We start from the raw sequence: 18,320 nt of genomic DNA, 5'->3' as shown, positions 1-18,320 counted from the left end.
GTCTTAAACCAAATACATGGGTTTTTTTTTTCTTGCAGAGAAAAAAGGATACAAGTCATTGGAACTATGTAATTTGTAGTTTAACCTGATGTTGACTATTAATGTATAATAGAGCTTGAATTAATTGTACATTTATTGAAACATAAAATAGGATTTACCTATCTTGGAATTTTAAGCATTTATCGTATGCTTTCATTACCATATTACGTACCTTTCAGTTGTTGTCAATAATTCATATATTAAAAAGACATTGTTTGAGGATTCTTGTTGTGAATTGACATATTATACTATGTATAATAGTATAATATGTTTACAAGTTTACAAGTTCTGTAAGTATATTTTCAAGCAATAAATGCAGTTCCAGTATCTACCTGCCAGACCAGTAGTGATTTGGTACTACCAAAAATAAATCTTGGTTCAAAACCCAGCTGGCATTTGTAAAAGGGAGACCTTTCTACTTGAATATTTGAAAGCAGTTTGAACATTAATTAGAATGAAAGATTAAAAATAAAACACAAATATTCTGAAGTTAGATAGAAATTTAAGATAGGACTCGAACACCCCCTCTCATAATTGTAATGAAAAGAAAGCAAGTAATTTGTTAAAAATATCAGAATATTTCAGCTCCTAGGATTTCCATGTTTCATAGTGGTAGTGTCATACATTTACACTGGAGAAAAGGAATATCTATTTGCATACACTTGTTTCCTTTATTAGTCTAATGAAAATATGAAGAAGAATTGAATATGTGAAAATAATGTAGCTGCTCTGCATCTGCAATTTTCACAGGGTCTGTTTCCTTCATCTTCAACCATTCCATCCTTCCACTGTAGCCAAAATTTTATGCTTAATCACACAGACCATGCAGTGCTAGAAGTAATTGTAGACAATAGGAATGCACCTCCTCTGGTTACATCCAGCCCACTCTCCATGAACCATACAAAATTCTCATGTGATAGGATTGTTCTCTTCTCCCTAATTTGATCTTTGTTTTGCCAGTCTTGGGTGGAGGGAGCCAGCTGATTACACAGTACTCTGGTTAATAGGCCTAAATGGCTACGTGTCAATATAGATTCCTGATAAAACTGATAAACTCCTAATAATAAATGCGATAGGGAAAGGCTTAGTTATTGGAATTTTTAGTTATAGTCTAAAATATGCTAATACTTTTGGTTAAACCTTTTGATTTGGAACCCACTTTTAAATACTTCTTAGAGGTCTTAAGAGGATGTTTTTATGGCAATTCAATTCTTGTAAACCATTAGGGTTGGCCAAGGGTGAGTAGAGTGAGAAACAGAAGGGTGAGGGCTAAAATATGAATATATTTTAGAATTCTGTTTCTAATAGCTGAGTCTTAAGGGAGGATTTTCAGCCCCTTGGAATGGGGGAAAACATTACAAAAGGGAAAATGGGAAAGGACTCGGGGTGACATGGAGGTGGGGACTGTCCATTGAGAGTGGTACTTACTTTTTCTGTATGCCCGTGAGTAACTTTCCTTGCTTATTTTATTTGTTTGTTTTGTATAACTGGTTTAGTAGAAATTGTGTAGCTCAATATGCTTAGGCTATACAATTTTCTAAAAAATAATTTCAAGGAAAATGTTTGTTTATCTTTTTGTTTGAACTTTTCATGGCAACAAAAATAGGACAACTTCTTTGCGATATTACTTATTCACCACCTCCATTTTGGAGATTTTATTTTAATTTTTGGACAAGTAATTGGCAAAGAACAACACTTTAATTCGCCAACTCCTTTCATTCAAAGGAGACAACAGTGGGTGAGATAGACCAAGTAGCCTGATGCTGAATAAATCGCTTTCATGCACCGAGGAAAGGGTATTTGCTGAAATATATAGCTTTCAGGGGAAACTATTGCATTATATATGTATATTCTTCTTTTTCAGGTTTAAACGTGGAGCATTAGAAGACATCACAGTCTAATATGTTTGCAAGGCTAATGAATCCCCTTTTCAACCACATATGTTGAAGAAGTTTGCAAATTCAGCTAGTAAGAAAGACAAGGACATAATCAGACATAAAGTAAAGATCTGTTTAATGTTTATATTTGTATGTATGCATGTAGTTTTTAATCTTCCATGCCTTGATGACTTTGATGTGACAGCATGTGAAAGTGTGGTCCTCCAAGGTAGCTGTGAAGCGGGGGGAGGGGGGGGCTGTTTGTTATTGAAAAGCATTTATCCTAATAGTAAAAACCCTACCATCCCAGGGTCTGTGTATGGTGGTGTGTGTGTGTGTGTGTATTTAAGTGTTAATTAACACATAAATGTTATTCCACTCATTAGCTAGGCCAAGTTTAGATGAGAAAAACTTTTTAAAAATTCTTTTCAAAATGTTTTGCTCTAAGGAAAGTTTGAGGTGGGTAGGAATAACTTTTAAAGGGCAAATTTCTCTTTTCCCTCCTTTGATTTTTAGGTCACAGTTTATTATTTTGATGATGGATTTGGGGAGTGGTGTTGTAGGAGAAGCATGATCCCCTGCGGTTGAAGGAAAAGTGTAAATGATTCCCAGATTGTAAGAAATTCCCTATTCTCATTAATGCAGATGAGGCTGGTTTCATTACAGGCATGTTTATGCTGCCCATCATGCAGTCACTGATTATGTCAGAAGTACCCACTCTTACAGGTTTTTTTTTAAGTGTCCTTGAAGTATGAATTGATAAATGCATGTTTGAAACCCCACCAAGGAAGGGAATTTGGAGTGGAAAATGATTAGTAGGGAAAGGGGTTAAGCATCTCTTCCGCCTCTGCTTTCTCTTCTCTAAAATGTAGGTTTTGTTTTCTTAAAATAAATATTGGTCTTTGTTACATATAATGAGTAGTTAAGGTTGGGATTGTGGCTTGAATGCATGCTTTACTAGTCTTAAGTTCACAACTCTAATATACAGTTTACATTACCTATATTTGCTGATTTTTTTAAAAAGAGGTTATGGGGATGAAATTGTTTTCTCTTCATTAAGGTCTCATTGATTGTTGATTGGTTGCATTTACAGATTTATCAAAGCTGATGAATTCAAAGGATCAAACCCTGACAGAGTAGCAACCTGAATGCTGTAATGGCTCAAATTTTCTGGGACAATTTAAGTCATGCAACTTCTAATAGAAGGATCTCCTGGTAGGCTGTTTTTTCCTTATTTAGTGATATCATTCATTCATTCATTCATTTTTGCTGCATGAAAACATTATTATCCTGACATGATGTTCTTTCCTAACACCTTTTCAGATGCTTGTCTTCTTCAGGAAATAGATATGCCTGTCTTTTAGTACTGTATTTTTTTATTAAATGTACAGCTTTAGGAAGAACTATTGTGTCTGGAAATAACATACATAGGTGCTTTTAGTAGTACTTCTTTTACAGGAAACAGTACAGAAGATTCGCACTTGGAATTAACAGAATGGTTTCTTAGTAATTGTCATTGGTAGTTCTGCTAACTAAAGGGATGCTGACATTTGTACTACATTTAAAAGTGCTTTCTGGAAAGTAAGATCTTTGTGTCTTTCACTTATAAAATGGACCTTAATTTAGCGAACAGTACTTCAAAGAAATCTATAGTCAATCACACATGGTCAGTCCTCCATATCCACAGATTCTGTATTCATGGATTCAACCATTCATGGCGGGGAAATATCTCTTCCCTCCCCCCCCCCCCCCCCACCCAAATGCAAAAAAGCAAACTTTGATTTTACCATTTTTATTAGGGATACCATATTACTACGCCTTGGTATATACTGTAATAAAATTTGTGAATCCATGGAATTTGGTATCTATGGAGGAAACTTCAACAGATACCAAGGGCCCACTGTGTGTGTGTGTGTGTGTGTGTGTGTGTGTGTGTGTGTAAAACATGTATCTAACTTACCACATTTTTCAAAGCATCTCTTTAAATTTTACATCACCAAGGAACATCCTTATATAGAAATTTCATTCTGCTAATCAACTGTTCCATATTAGATAGCTAAGTAATATACATGTAGACCTTTGTATTTAGCCCTTATAAGTATTTATTTTCAACATGAGGTTAAAAAAGACTTTGTGATGAATGTAAATATAGGTATAACCTAATATCTAAATTTGGAAGTGTTTTTCACACACTACAGTAATGGTGCATATAACTGCATACTTAAAGTTTTATCATAACCCAATATGGGCTGTTCACAAGCTATGAGCAAATAGGTTTATTTATTTATTTATTTGCTTCATTTATATACCACTTTTCTCAGCCCTCAGGTTCTGTAGGTGTGTTCTTAATCTGAATTTGTATGAAAGGCAGAACAAGTATTTATTTATTTATTTATTTGCATTATTTCTACCCCGCCCATATCAGCCCGAAGGCGACTCAGAGCAGCATTTTAAGTGTAATTCCATTCTCTATCTATCTATCTATCTATCTATCTACCTATATAAAGCTTTGGCTAGCATAGGGAAGGCGTCACACCCATGTGGTGTTTCTTTTGCTGTCTGTGCTCCTGTTCAGACAATTTCACCTCACTTGAATTATTTGATTTTGAGAATTTTGGCTTGCTATGGAGACAAGTATGGGTGACAAAGCTTAAGTGGAGACATCTTTTGTGCATGATAACTCTTTCAGGAGTGAATTTCCTTTCTAAGGGGTAGATATCTCTCACTTCCTGTTGTCTCATCCCTGTTCTTAACTATGAAGCCGGATGTTTGTAACTTGGGTACTGTATATTTAGGTTTCTTTTAGCCCTTTGAAATTTGTATACTTAAGCACATGTAGTTCTGTGTTGGGTTCTGTGCTTTTGTCATCTAATAATCTGCATAACTCTCTGCAATCCCACATACGTATACTAACTGTGCTACTGCCTGTATAAAATGATTGCAACACCCTTGCTAGTTGCTCTGGCACAAACAGAACTATGTGCCATAATAGATAGAAAAAGACACATAGGGTTTTTTAAAACCCTTATGTATTTGCTTCTGAAAATTCCTAAATTCCATATATATGTATTTATCATACAATGGGTCTGGCACCTAGGACAGTCTTGTCCACCAAGGGGCAGTCTTGCCCATCCAGGCCACTCTAATGCTCTTTGTCTGAAGCTTTAGCATTGTGAAGGGGCTCTTTTGGAGCATGAATGTAGCAGCACAGATGGTTGTTTGTTTTGTACCACAAACACTGGATCACATTTTGGCTCTCAGTAGCAAGCAAATAGGCCAGAGTATCACCTTGTGCACCGATGCTAAGAGCCTCTATCTGTAACAGCATCAGAAGTCCCTTAATTGTGCTGATGTCCCTGAAATATTAATTCCGCCCATTAGATCTTAGCTGGAGTTGTTGTTGTTTTTTTAAAATAGTTGCAATCTTTATTGTTTAGTTCAGAATTTTGCAATAACTGATTTGCAAGAGTACTGGAACTATTTAAGGGGATTACCATAATGTTGAATAGCAGTGGCAGTTTCTCTCTCTCCTAGGATGTATACTACATTAATGAGGGGACATTACATTTATATGATTTTTTAACTTCAAGGACTTCAAAACTTGGTCCTCCTGTCCCAGATCTTCCAAGCTCAGTGGGATAGTTTGGAAAGAAATAGTTTTCTATAGGAAGAAATAGCCGAAGAGTTTTTCTCAGACTCATCTCCAAATCACACTGCATTGCAGCATACAATAATTCCAGGGTCATTCAGGGGACAGAATGACAGCTTCCAGGTGCTGAGAAGAGATTTTCTGCTGCCAGCTGCAATAGTGGCAAAAATACAACTTTTTGAAAGAAAAAGCTAGCTGAAGTTGCTTGCCAAATTTATTTCTTCCCAAACTTGACATCTTAAATGTACGATGAATTTGGGAGCAGTTATATATCAGTCATCAACTGTATATAAAGAAAAAGGAATATATAGGAAAAGCTCCTCAGATCTAAACACGTTAAGAACAAAGTAAAAGTGTATTTGTTTAAATGCCCATTTATCTATGTGTTAAACAATGTCTTGTATTGTTTATGTTCTTTCTTAGGTTCTTCTTAACACTTGATTAGCTCCTACTATAGCAAATTACATACCATGGTTTGGGGTGACATACCTATTTTAAAAGAAAACTACACTTTGTTGTGTTCTTCAACCATAAAAGAACTGGAGATGGATCTTGACTCTGGGCTGGAAGAAGATGATACACAACCTGATAGTCCTGGAGACTCTACCATATTTGTTGCTTTTAAAGGGAACATAGATGACGATGACTTCAAACAGAAATTGAACATCATCTTGGATAACGTTCCCGACCTTTTAAACATGGGTACTTCATTCTCTTGTAATTTTTTACTGAGACTGCTGGAATATGTTTAATAATATTTTTATATGTGTGAAAATGCAGTATTTTTCCAAAGAGCTTAAATTACTTTTGAGACTTCACTAGTATTCCTTTTGATAAGAAATGGGTATGATAAGCATAGGATTTACATAACTTTGAGCTAATATCTTCAAACATTGGTATCCTTTCTGTCATAATGTGGTTCACATCTTTGGTAGTCCTTGCTTCAAGATGGAGCAAGTTACTTTGTCTAATCTGCATAAAAGTTGATATATTACTTTCATTCGTTTGAATTACAGAATTTGAAAAGTGCTTTCAAAAATTATGATTTTGAAAAAGAAGCTTGTTATTTTGCTTGTTACACATCTTGTTACTTTTGCTGTTACTCTAAAGTAAATTGAGTTACTTTTAAAATTTGACTTTTTTACACCTTCATTCCACTCTAAAAGTTAAAATTTATTGCTAGCAACATTATTTGTAGTTCACTTACTTCTGGAAACATTTCCTGAATTAGGAAACCTACTGAAATATATATATAAATATACTGTATTGTGTTTTGTGTGCTTTAGTCCACAGTGTACAGTATTGACTTCCTCCTGAGAGTCATGTGCCAGTCGGTAACTTACATGAAAAAAATGTTTGTTTGAATAACAAGCAATGAAAATTGAAAGAATATTGCTGCCTCACTAATATGAGCACCCATTACTTTAGTAGTTGTACTAGCTTGTTTTTTTTTTCTCCTCCTTTACAAGAATCTGACAAATTAAGATTGAAGAAGGTGGAACCCTGGAACAGTGTACGAGTTACTTTCAATATTCCTCGTGAAGCTGCTGAGCGACTACGAATGCTGGCTCAGAACAACAACCAGCAGCTTCGAGACCTAGGAATTCTGTCAGTGCAGATTGAAGGTAATTACATCTATGTTTATGGCTCTGTCTGTCCTGTGAGAAATTCTGTTCAGATTGTTAACAAAATTGAAATTTTTAGCAGTTTTTCAAGTAATTGATTGAAAGAATAACACACCAAGTAATCCCACATCTTACTAGCTTCCTGGTATCCTGATTTGGAGTAGATTGTATGTTACACATGTTAGTTTCGATATCACAACTGTTATTGTTTAAACACAATCTGCCTTGTGCATTCTGGTCATGAAATTGTGAGCTTTTCTGTCACTGCACCCCATCATATTTGGTGGCCTGAATGAAAGAGAAAAATCAGATGGTAAGTAGCATCAGATGGTATCCTCATCAGGAGGCATAATAAATATGCCATAGTGCTTAAACATTTTACCCATACCTACAGTTTCACATCTACAGCTGTATGAAAGGGTGCTAGAGCTTTATTGCTGGCAAACCTGGACTATTACAAAATAGATTTACCATATTGTTGTTTTCCTTCCTAATCCTTGCTTATATGAAGCTGTGTTTTTAAAAGTAGCTGCTGTATTCCACGTGTGGAAGGTTTCTCCATTTCTTAGACCAGTAGATAAAGGGAAGGGGGGGGGGTTCATATTTGAGAGTCTTAATAACCTTTACCCAATTTAGCACATGTTTCTTTGGCTGGTCTGCCACCAATTTGTCCTGTTCCTTTGACCATGTATATAGAAGGAAATGTTTACTTGCAGGTCTTGATTCTCACTTTCGAAGTCTGGTGGCGGGTAAAATGAAGCAAATCCATTCAGTCAAGAGTCTTCTTCCTCCCGCTTCTCGGGATTAGTGTTTCCGATTACGGTGATATTAAGAAAAAAACCATTTTATGCTAATTTTAGGACTACATCAGGCTAATGAGATGTATTGCTTGCAGGCACATTTTCAGATGCATTTTAGAAAGATTAAAGAGTTACAGAATCTCTCACTGCCAGCAATCGGCCACATACAGAATAAGCATAATTTACCCTGAAGCATCAGATTACAAATTGTTTCTTGTTCTGCTCTCATTTGTGGTCAGGTGTTCTAAGAGTCAGGTGTTGTCCAGCCCCAGCCATCCTCCCTCTCTTCCACTCTCTTTCCTAGATCTCCGTGTGCTCCTATATTGGGTTTTTTAAAATTGACTTTAAAAGTTCCAGATCTTTCCATGCCTTTCCAGCTCAAGTGAGCTTCCTTTGGATAAAGGGTTTCTTTTGTGATTCTGTACAATATTGCTTCCTGACTAGGAACATGATTCGTTTGTTAACCAGCAGTACAGCTTGGGTTATGTTTCCTTGCAAGACCGTTGTACATAATCCATAAAAAGTAATGGCACAAGTGCCATTGTCACCAGTGATTCATGAACACCAGATTACAATTTGCCTTATTCGGGGAGAAGATTGTTAAGCATAAAGGACTATGCATAGGGACATTGAAATGAACAGGGTAACGTTTATCTGCAAGGAAGCCCCGTGTGCAGGATTGGGACAAGTGAAGTAAACAAACAGAATTAAGATCTCAAATGGCATTTTACAGGAAGGCCAAGTGGTGTGCAAGCTACATCTTATAATTATTTGTTTAAGATATATGCTGTTCATCTATTCATTGGTCTGACACATAACTTTTTCAAAATGCTACTTTTCTTTCTCCTTTCCTTGCCATATCGAAGTCATATTTATATTATGTTTCAAACTCTAATCGCTTTCAGGTGAAGGTGCCATCAATTTGTCATTAGCTCAAAACAGAGGTCAAGATGTGAGGATTAATGGGCCTGTTGGTCAAGGCAACTCAGTACGAATGGAGACAGGATTTTCCATGCCAGGAAACCAAGGCAAGTTTGGCTGTTCAGATTTAGAGGATTGTGAAATGGGCAATAGTTTTTTTTTTCTGTGGTGCTAAAGCTTGCCTTGCCAGTTCAATTTCCTGTAACATGTTTGGTATTGGGAGATGCTGAGGCATTTCTGAAGGGATAATTTATTTAAGCTGGAAAAAATGTACAAAAAAGATACAATCATCACCCCAAATCAAGAATGTGAAAATATGCTGAAAAAAATCATAAAATAGTGAGAACTATTAGCCTGGATGCATGTTAAGTACAGGGTCCCATATATAAGTAAATCAGAGAAAATATGGGAAATGGGAGAATATTTAATGAGTGATAGAAAAAATATGCAATGGGTAGATAGAATTACTTGTTGGAATTTTGTAGACAGTTCTACATAGTGTATTTAGTATGTATGAGAATATGACGTTTTTTCAAAAGTGGGGGACATACAGTTAGCAGTCAGACTACATTACATAGTGGTTTCAGATTCATTTAAGACTTAAAACAGATGCAGAGAGTATCATGGATTTTTGAGAAATTTCAAATTTGTATTTGTATGCAGCAACTCATTCTTCTATTTATTACAAAGGGGGGTTGGGGGAAATTAACATGATTAAGTGTCTTGGTTAAGACAGCTACATTTCAGTGTTGATGAATATACTGAACTACATCTTCACATAATGATAACTATGGTTACATTTCTAGGTTTAATACGAATAAACAATCCTGCAACTGTCATGATGCAGCAGAGTGGGAATGTGTCATCAATGATGACAAGTGCAGCTAACACTGAACTGCAGCCCAGAACACCTCGTCCAGCATCTCAGTCAGGTAGTAAACTAATTGCAATTGTAACTTAAAGTAATTCTAATACCATTGGCTTCTCCTTGGATAATTGTCTCTGAAGATGAATACATTGATGTGACTTTTTTTCAACTACATTTGGGCTTGGATATAGAAGTGCCTTCTTTAAGTGTTATGGTAGGCATTCTTTCAGATACCCTGAGGTAGAGTTTTAGGCATAGATGGCGGTATTAGGAAGGAAGGAGGCAGAAAACCTCCGTTGCTTGAGCAGAATTCTGGTCAGGATCCAGTCTGCAGTCTAAAATACATTTTCCACTATTTCCAGTGTGTTGGGCTATTCCTCCAATCAAGCCAGCAAGGACAGGGACAATGGAAGATCCAGTATAATACATCTCAGTAGCATTTGTTTTAGCGAGTATGGTTTAATGCATTTACCAAATCAGTTATAGTATGGCTCCTATATCTGTGGAACCAGTATATGCGGTTTCATTTATCTACAGTTTCGCTTATTCAAGCTATATCATGTTCCCTGTATCTCTATTGTTTGTCCCACTGAAAATAGTAAGGCTGGCTGTTAACCACAGTTTGACGTATCGAAGCAAAGTCTGGGAATGTATCCCATGTGGAACTAGGGTCTGTACTGCATCTGTTATTCCCCAGTAACAAGCCTCCACTTGACTACCTTGTGAAATTTCACAAACCACTATTTAAGTGTGTGTGTGTGTGTGTGTGTGTGAAAGAGAGAGAATGACAAAAAATATGATGATTTCTCTGAAAATTAGACTAATTGTGCTAATATGTTTTTCTGTTTCTTGTAGAAGACCAGCTGTAGGCCAACTGTAGATTATATTTTTCCCCCTCAGCATTTCTTTTAATTCTTTGTTTTGCTTTCATAGATGGAATGGATCCACTCTTGTCAGGGCTAACTATTCAACAGCAGAACCATCCACCTGGATCTGTAGTACCTCAACTCCATTCAGTACAGCAAGTTCCTGTTAACAGGCAAATAAACCCAGCCAATTTCCAGCAGATGCAGGCACAGCAGCACCAGCAGCAACCACGGCCTCCTCAGCAGCATCAGCAGACGCAACAGGGGATTCGACCTTCATTTACAGCCCCAGCTCAGGTTCCAGTTCCTCCTGGTTGGAACCAGGTGGCTGCTGGAACAGTCCAGCCTCCTCCATCCCAAGGAAACATAGGCACATTGACAGTTAACCAGGGGTGGAAAAAGGCCCCTTTGCCTGGACAAATGCAGCAACAACTTCAAGCCAGGCCATCTTTAGCAACTGTACAAACCCCCTCCCACCCTCCACCTCCATATCCTTTCGGAAGCCAACAAGCTCCTCAGGCACACACAAACTTTCCTCAGATAAACAGTTCTGGGCAGTTTACTGCTCCTCAGATGAAGAATCTTCAGGGAGGACCCTCACGGGTCCCTACACCACTACAACAGCCCCACCTGACCAGCAAGTCCCCTGCCTCCTCTCCCTCTTCCTTTCAGCAGGGCTCTCCTGCATCTTCCCCCACTGTTAACCAAGCACAGCAGCAGATGGGACCAAGACCCACCCAGAATAATAATCTCCCCCAAGGGTTTCAGCAGCCTGTAAATTCTCCTGGCCGTAATCCTATGGTGCAGCAAGGAAATGTACCTTCTAATTTTATGGTGATGCAACAGCAAAACCAGGGTCCACAGGGTTTACATCCTGGGCTAGGTGGTAAGTAAAGCTTTTAATGAACGAATGCTTTTACCTATTTTTTATGTTTTACCTGTTTAGTTAATGACTATATTTATTCAGTTATCATACTCACTTTTTCCTATATAAACATCTCTTAGAATTACAGGTGTATCTTATGTAATTTTGCTGTTTTTGGTAGTACTGAACTTCAGTGCGTCTTACAATTGAAGAAACGTGGTACATAACTTTTATGTGAATTCTCTGCTAACTTCAAGGCATTAACGTATTAGATTGTATATGGCTCAGGATTTCTAGGGTGAGCTGTGTCTATTCTGTACATATGCCATTTTTGTAAAAACACAGATTTACAAGAAATTCTTCATTTCACTTAGACCTTGAGACAAAACACCACACATTTATCTTGATGTATATTACCAACAGGCACCTGAGCAGTCTTCGTTTAAAACCATGCAATGAGCAAAGTTCTACAATAGCCATATCTACTTGTTCAGCTTCTGAAATGATTGTGTTTGTTGTTGTTTCCTATTATTTCTTCTGCGTGGTACTGTGAAATCCACACCTGTGGTATTTCCCTGCGTCCACGCAGCTGACTCGGATCTTTCTTGAAAGCTTTTCCTAATTAGGGACTCCAGCCCCGCCCATCTACTCCTAATAAAGCCAGGCAGCGGGGCTTGGAGCCTTAATTCCTTTTGTCCGCGAAAGCAGCAACAACTCGGTGTTCTCTCCTAAAACAACTATTGGTTTGACTCAAGGACTCCAGTTTGACTACTCTAACAGACAGCAATTCCAACTTTTGTTCTGGGACCTTTGTTTATCCTATTTAGGCTAGTGGGAGGACAAACCCACTCCCTCCCTCTAAAACAAAACAAAAAAAAATGCCGTGTCCTCTGAGGCGCAGGCTTTTTTGCCTTTGGCAATGGGCAGTAACTTACCTTCTTTTCCTTCTGTTCCCCTCGCTCAGAAAGCAGGAGGGAAGAAGATTTTTACCAGCCTACCACCCCTTCCAGACCCAGGAACTGGTAGAGCTTGTGGCAACAAACTGCCACTGTGGCTTTGTGCCAATAACTTTGTTTTGGGTTACAGCCACACCTCTCAGCTGTCTCTGTTTTTTAAGGACAGCTTGCTCTCACTGCCCGTGCTTTCTCTGCCCCATTTACCCCAGCAGGCAGTGGACGCTGCAACGATCCCTGCCATGTTTTTGCCCCCCTCAGGGGAGGGGAGGCTCAAGGCAGCCACGCCACCTGTGTGAGTGATGGCTAGCCAAGGCTTGCCTCCACGCCCATGGCATATAACACCTTGGAGGGGCCTTTGGGTTGCAACAATTCCTGCCATGCTTTTGCCCCCCTCAGGGGAGGGGAGGCTCAAGGCAGCCACGCCACCTGTGTGAGTGATGGCTAGCCAAGGCTTTGCCTCCACGCCCATGGCATATAACGCCTTGGAGGGGCCTTTGGGTTGCAACAATTCCTGCCATGTTTTTGCCCCCCTCAGGGGAGGGGAGGCTCAAGGCAGCCACGCCACCTGTGTGAGTGATGGCTAGCCAAGGCTTTGCCTCCACGCCCATGGCATATAACGCCTTGGAGGGGCCTTCGGGTTGCAACAATTCCTGCCATGCTTTTGCCCCCCTCAGGGAGGGGAGGCTCAAGGCAGCCACGCCACCTGTGTGAGTGATGGCTGCCAAGGCTTTGGGTCTAAGCCCATGGAATATAACTCCTTGGAGGGGCCTTTGGGCTACGATCCTCCCTCTGCGTCATGCTGCCTGGGAGCTTCAGTGACGGCTCAGAATGTAAGTACTGTGTCTTTTGGGCCCCATCTCCACTTGGCCCATGTCTCAACAGGTAGGTTGCTACTCTTTTGCATAGGCAAACTGCACCCTCCTTTCCTTTTCAAGGATTTGTAGTCCCTTCTTTTGGTTTTCAGGAGTTTATTAAAACTTTTTCCTAAGCTCATTCTGGTGCTTCCCTCAGCTGCAACCAGTCAATGAGTCTGATGTAGATTCTGACTCCTATGAGTAGCAGATTTCTCCTACTCTTGAGGAGGACTTTTCCATCCCTGCTTCCTTAGGGGATGTGTTACCTAATTTTTCCTCCTTGATTGCTTAGAGGATCTGCTTTTCTCAGTTGAGCAACAGCAGAAACAAGCTCCAAGTACAGTTCTCCCAGTTCTCCCAGCACTTCCATGTTCGCTTAAGCTTGGAGAAAAACAAAGGGCAACTCCTGTATCTGTGTCTGGAATTTCTAAGTTTGTAAATGCACTTTACTGCATACGCACCTCTTCAGCAGAGTGGTTAGTTAAGCCTACTAAACTGAACTTTATTGTGGTCAGAGTTGTTTAATCCACTGTGATAAGAAGATCCACCCCACTGCTAGCCTACTCACTTGCATGATTCATTACCATGCTTGTATGGCAGCCTATCAGGTGCTCTTGTGGCATAGCTCAGCACCTTCTTTGGATCTTCTTCCCCTACAACATCAACAGCTCCCAAGGGCTTTCTGTCAGTAGTATCTCACCTTAGCTTCTCATCACAACGCTACGGCTAAGCACAGCACCGATACAGTACTAAAGGTGTTTGCTGCTGTTGCAGCAGCCATCCACCAGCATGTGTAGATCCTCTACCCTCTCCAAAGAAGGCAGAGCAATGGCAGGATAACTGCCCATGGCAGAACATAGCCTGCTTCTAAGTTTGGCTTTTTACCACAATCTAGCCTAGATTGTGGTGGCCAGCCCCTCAGCTTAATTATCCAGGGGTGACAACAAACTAAAGGGAAGAAGAAGATCAGGGCCAATAGTTTTTTCGCATGCATTTTCTCTTCTTTCATAGCCTCCAACCCTTCAGCTCCAGTTTTTGGAGCTCCACCTCATCATTTTTAGATGCATGGCATTAGATCTCTTCTCACTCATGGGTGTTGGAGATTACAGAGCATGTTTATGCAATTGAATTTTTCAAACTGTCCCCAGTAGGGACTCTACGGGCCACTCCTCCTCCTGTGTTCTAGCAGGAGGTAATTACTTTGTTTCAAAAGGAGCAGTAGCTTCTTTACATCTTTCTATGTTTCCTTCTTTTTCATTTTCCCCAGCTGTTTTTTGGTTTCCAATAAAGGCAGTGGGCTTTGGCCAGGTTTGGACCTTACAGGATTTTATGCATATATTGCATATTGCAAATTTCAGGTATTGTCATTACCAACCATCCTGCCTCTGTTATCCAGCAAGACATGGTTCAGTAGCATTGATTTGAAGGATGCCTTTTTTCATGTGGTATTAGACCACAAGACGGTAGATTTTTGTCACTTTTTACTAGCAGTCAGGCTTTTTCATTTCAAGTTCTTCATTCTGGTATCTCCACAGCTCCACAGGTGTTACTAAGGAGATGGCTGTATGCCGATTCATCCCTGGGTGCACGGGGTAGTAGTTTACCCCTATATTTATGGCTGGTTGCTGGTGCACAGTCCTGTGAGTATCTACAGAGGAACATTCACTTTACTCTGTCTTTATAGCAGACGCTTGGTCTTTTTATCATCAAGATAAAATCTCTTCTTCAGCCTATCCAAACAACCAATTCATGGGGCCTGTATTGGACTCTTGGCATGCAAGGGCCTACTTGCTAGCAGACAGGTTTCTGAATCTGCATTCATTAGCTCTTTGAGTCTGGCAGACGCCATACATCCATGCCAAGGATGTCCAGTGCTTTTTGGGACACATGGCATTCACCACAGCTGCCACTCCTTTCTCCTGTTTGCACCTTCGGCCTCTCCAGAATTGGTTTCTTCGGGCACTTCATCCCATGCAGGATGAGCCCAATGAATGTGTCATTGTCCCTCTAGCCATCCACAGGTCTCTCAACTAGTGGACTCATTGCTCCAATCTCTGTGTGGGCGATGTTAGCAACCGACACTTCCCTCTCAGTGTGGTGAGCTCACCTCAAGGGTCACACCATCCATGGTCCTTAGGCGGCCATAGAGGGCATGGAGCACATCAACTATTTGGAGTTACTCGCAGTACAAATGGCACTGCACCTTATCTCTCATTTCCTCATGGACAGTATAGTCCACCTTACTACCACCACCACGATTGTGATTTGCTTGCCCTCATCATCAGAATCGGGGACTGGTATACCATAACCATCAGTGCCATTCATCAAGAACTCTCTTGCTGGCTCCCTCAGTCAGACAGTTTATACTGACCACTAATGGTCCCTTCATCCTTCCCAGGCATGGGAACTCTTTGTCAGATGGCACACTCCCCTTCTGGACTTGTTTGTCTTTGGAGCACGTCTTGCCTCCACCAGACAGGCTGTTGGGAGATGCCTTCCTCCTGGATTGGACGTCCACCCTCCTGTACATCTTTCCACTATTGCCAGTGCTGTCCAGCGTGGTCTCTCGTCTTCAAGCAGAGCAGGTAGATTGCATTCTCATCACATCATGGTGGCCCCGCCAGCCATGGTTTGTCATTCTGCTCCAACTTGCAGGCAGCTGTTACATTCAGTTGCCACTCAGACCAGACTTGCTGGCTATGAGCAACAGCCCAGTCCCGTACTCCCAGGTCACTCAGTTCCGGTTGACGGCGTGGCAGCTCCAGCCTCAGTCCTCTCTCAACCAGTAAAGGGCATTTTGGACCTTGCCCTGAGCCCTGCCACTAAACATTGTTACATTTGTAAGTGGTGTCATTTTTGCATTTTTTCACAAAAGCAAGGGGTTCAGCCTCTGTCTGTTTCCATTTCCCTCCTGGATTTTTTGATCTCTCTGTCAGATTCAGGACTCTCATTATCATTCTTGAAGGTCAATCTGGCAAATATAGATTCGTTTAGAAGCGAGCATTCTCTTCCCTCTCCTTTATTCGATCCTTTTGTAAAGAGATTTCTGCAAGGCTTTAGAAATTTCTGGCCCCAAGTAGGCCTGTGCCCCCCTTGGAGGTTGGAGGTTGTTCTTTTCGCCCTTACGAAACCACCATTTGAGCCAATGGTCACTTCTGACATGTTCTATCTATCATGGAAAACGGCATTTTTAGTGCCTATTACTTTTGCTTGTCGCGCTAGCGAGCTTATGGCTCTTGGGTCGATAGTCCTTACCTGAAATTTCATAAGGATGTCATGCTGGGCACAGACATTTCCTTCTTACCTAAGGCAGCATCATAGTTTCATATGTCTCAGGACATTGTCCTTCCAACCTTATTTCCAAATCCTTCTACTCCCCTGGAGCAGTCTTTGCACCTTCTTGATGTGCGGAGGGCTCTTGCTTTTTTATGTCCACCGCACAGCTCCATTATGGAAGTCCCTACGACTTTTTGTTAAGTACCATAGGGATACTGTGGGCCTTCCTGTTTCTACCCAGAGGTGGCGGCCTGGATAGTTGCAGCTATCCGGCTAGTTTGCGAAATGGCAGGACTGGATTTACCTGTTCAGATCCATGCTCATTCCACTAGAGCATTGGCACCCTCCATGGTTTTTTTGCACAGTGTGCCTCTGCATGATATCTGTCGAGTGGCCATATGGTCAACACCGCATACTTTTGTCTCCCATTATAAATTGGATTTAGCTGCCAAGAAGGAGACAGCTTTTGGGAGAGCAGTACTTTTTTCTGCACTAGCATGACACCCGCCGTCCGTGGGACTGCTCGCTAGTCTACCACAGGTGTGGATTTCACAGTACCACGCAGAAGAAAGTAAGGTTGCTTACCTGTAATCATGTTTCTTCTAGTGGTAACTGTGAAATTCACACAACCCGCCCATCCTCCCCACATTCTGTCATGCCTTTTATCTCCGACTGTCTTTCGCGGTACGGAATTAAGGCTCCAAGCCCCGCTGCCTGGCTTTATTAGGAGTAGATGGGCGGGGCTGGAGTCCCTAATTAGGAAAAGCTTTCAAGAAAGATCTGAGTCAGCTGCGTGGACGCAGGGAAATACCACAGGTGTGAATTTCACAGTTACCACTAGAAGAAACATGATTACAGGTAAGCAACCTTACTATCTGCTATGTTGTAACTAGTTTGTGTTGTATCTTAAATTGATAGTTAATTATTTATTTCATAATGAATACTGTTACCAAGAGTCCTGTTAATCTTTTTCATCTAAGCTCTGTCTAATTCACTTTTTCTTGTATGACTTGCCGCCAAATTCATTATTCTTTTAGCATTTCTATGGATTTGTTAATTTTATATTTTACATTTCTCCCAATAGATTCACAATATGTTAAAGCAAAATATCATTAAAATAATGGATAATGGATAACACAAAAGTTAAAGCAATTGGACAAATACTATATTAAAAGTAAAAAACCTCTCAACTTCTGAAGATGCTTGCCTTAGATGCAGGGAAAATGTCAGGAGAGAATGCTTCTGGAACATGGTCATACAACCCGGAAAACTTACAGCAACCCAGTGATTCCGGCCATGAAAGCCTTTGACAACAATACTATATTAAAACATTAATTTAAAGTAGATTTTTAAAGATCATTATAATATAAGAGTGATGATAAAAATAGACTATCACATCTCAATTAAAAAATATTCTGCAGTAGACTGTTAAAAGTCAAAGGCTGGGGAAAATAGAAAGGTCTTAACCTAATAAACAGAGTCTTTATGACCGTGTTTTCTGTGTTTAGGAATGCCCAAGCGTCTGCCACCTGGTTTTCCTTCAGGACAGACAAATCAAAACTTCATGCCAAGTCAGGTGCCTTCTACAGCACCAGGGACACCTGCAAGTACTGGAGCACCCCAACTGCAGACGAGTCAAAGTGCACAACACACAGGTCTGTTGTATTTTGATGGATTACTACTCTATTTGGTAAATTGCAGTATTTGACCATATATCAGAATGT

At 40.2% G+C, this 18,320-nt stretch overlaps 1 protein-coding gene across 1 annotated transcript in view; it reads left to right on the top strand.

Moving 5' to 3' along the window:
• The window catches only part of NCOA6 (nuclear receptor coactivator 6), a 53,410-nt gene that overhangs the window by 13,360 nt on the left and 21,730 nt on the right, over positions 1–18,320 (top strand). Inside the window, exons 2-9 of the mRNA XM_060772321.2 lie at positions 1,904–2,039; positions 3,010–3,131; positions 5,989–6,267; positions 7,035–7,190; positions 8,896–9,018; positions 9,718–9,843; positions 10,713–11,531; positions 18,105–18,251. Coding sequence (XP_060628304.2) covers positions 6,036–6,267; positions 7,035–7,190; positions 8,896–9,018; positions 9,718–9,843; positions 10,713–11,531; positions 18,105–18,251 — 1,603 coding nt within the window. The 5' untranslated portion in view covers positions 1,904–2,039; positions 3,010–3,131; positions 5,989–6,035. The remainder of the gene's footprint in view (positions 1–1,903; positions 2,040–3,009; positions 3,132–5,988; positions 6,268–7,034; positions 7,191–8,895; positions 9,019–9,717; positions 9,844–10,712; positions 11,532–18,104; positions 18,252–18,320) is intronic.

This window comes from Anolis sagrei, chromosome 4, assembly GCF_037176765.1.
Source record: "Anolis sagrei isolate rAnoSag1 chromosome 4, rAnoSag1.mat, whole genome shotgun sequence".
NCBI lineage: Eukaryota > Metazoa > Chordata > Lepidosauria > Squamata > Dactyloidae > Anolis > Anolis sagrei.
The sequence above is the reverse complement of the archived record's forward strand: the minus strand, read 5'-3'. Positions and strand labels throughout refer to the sequence as shown.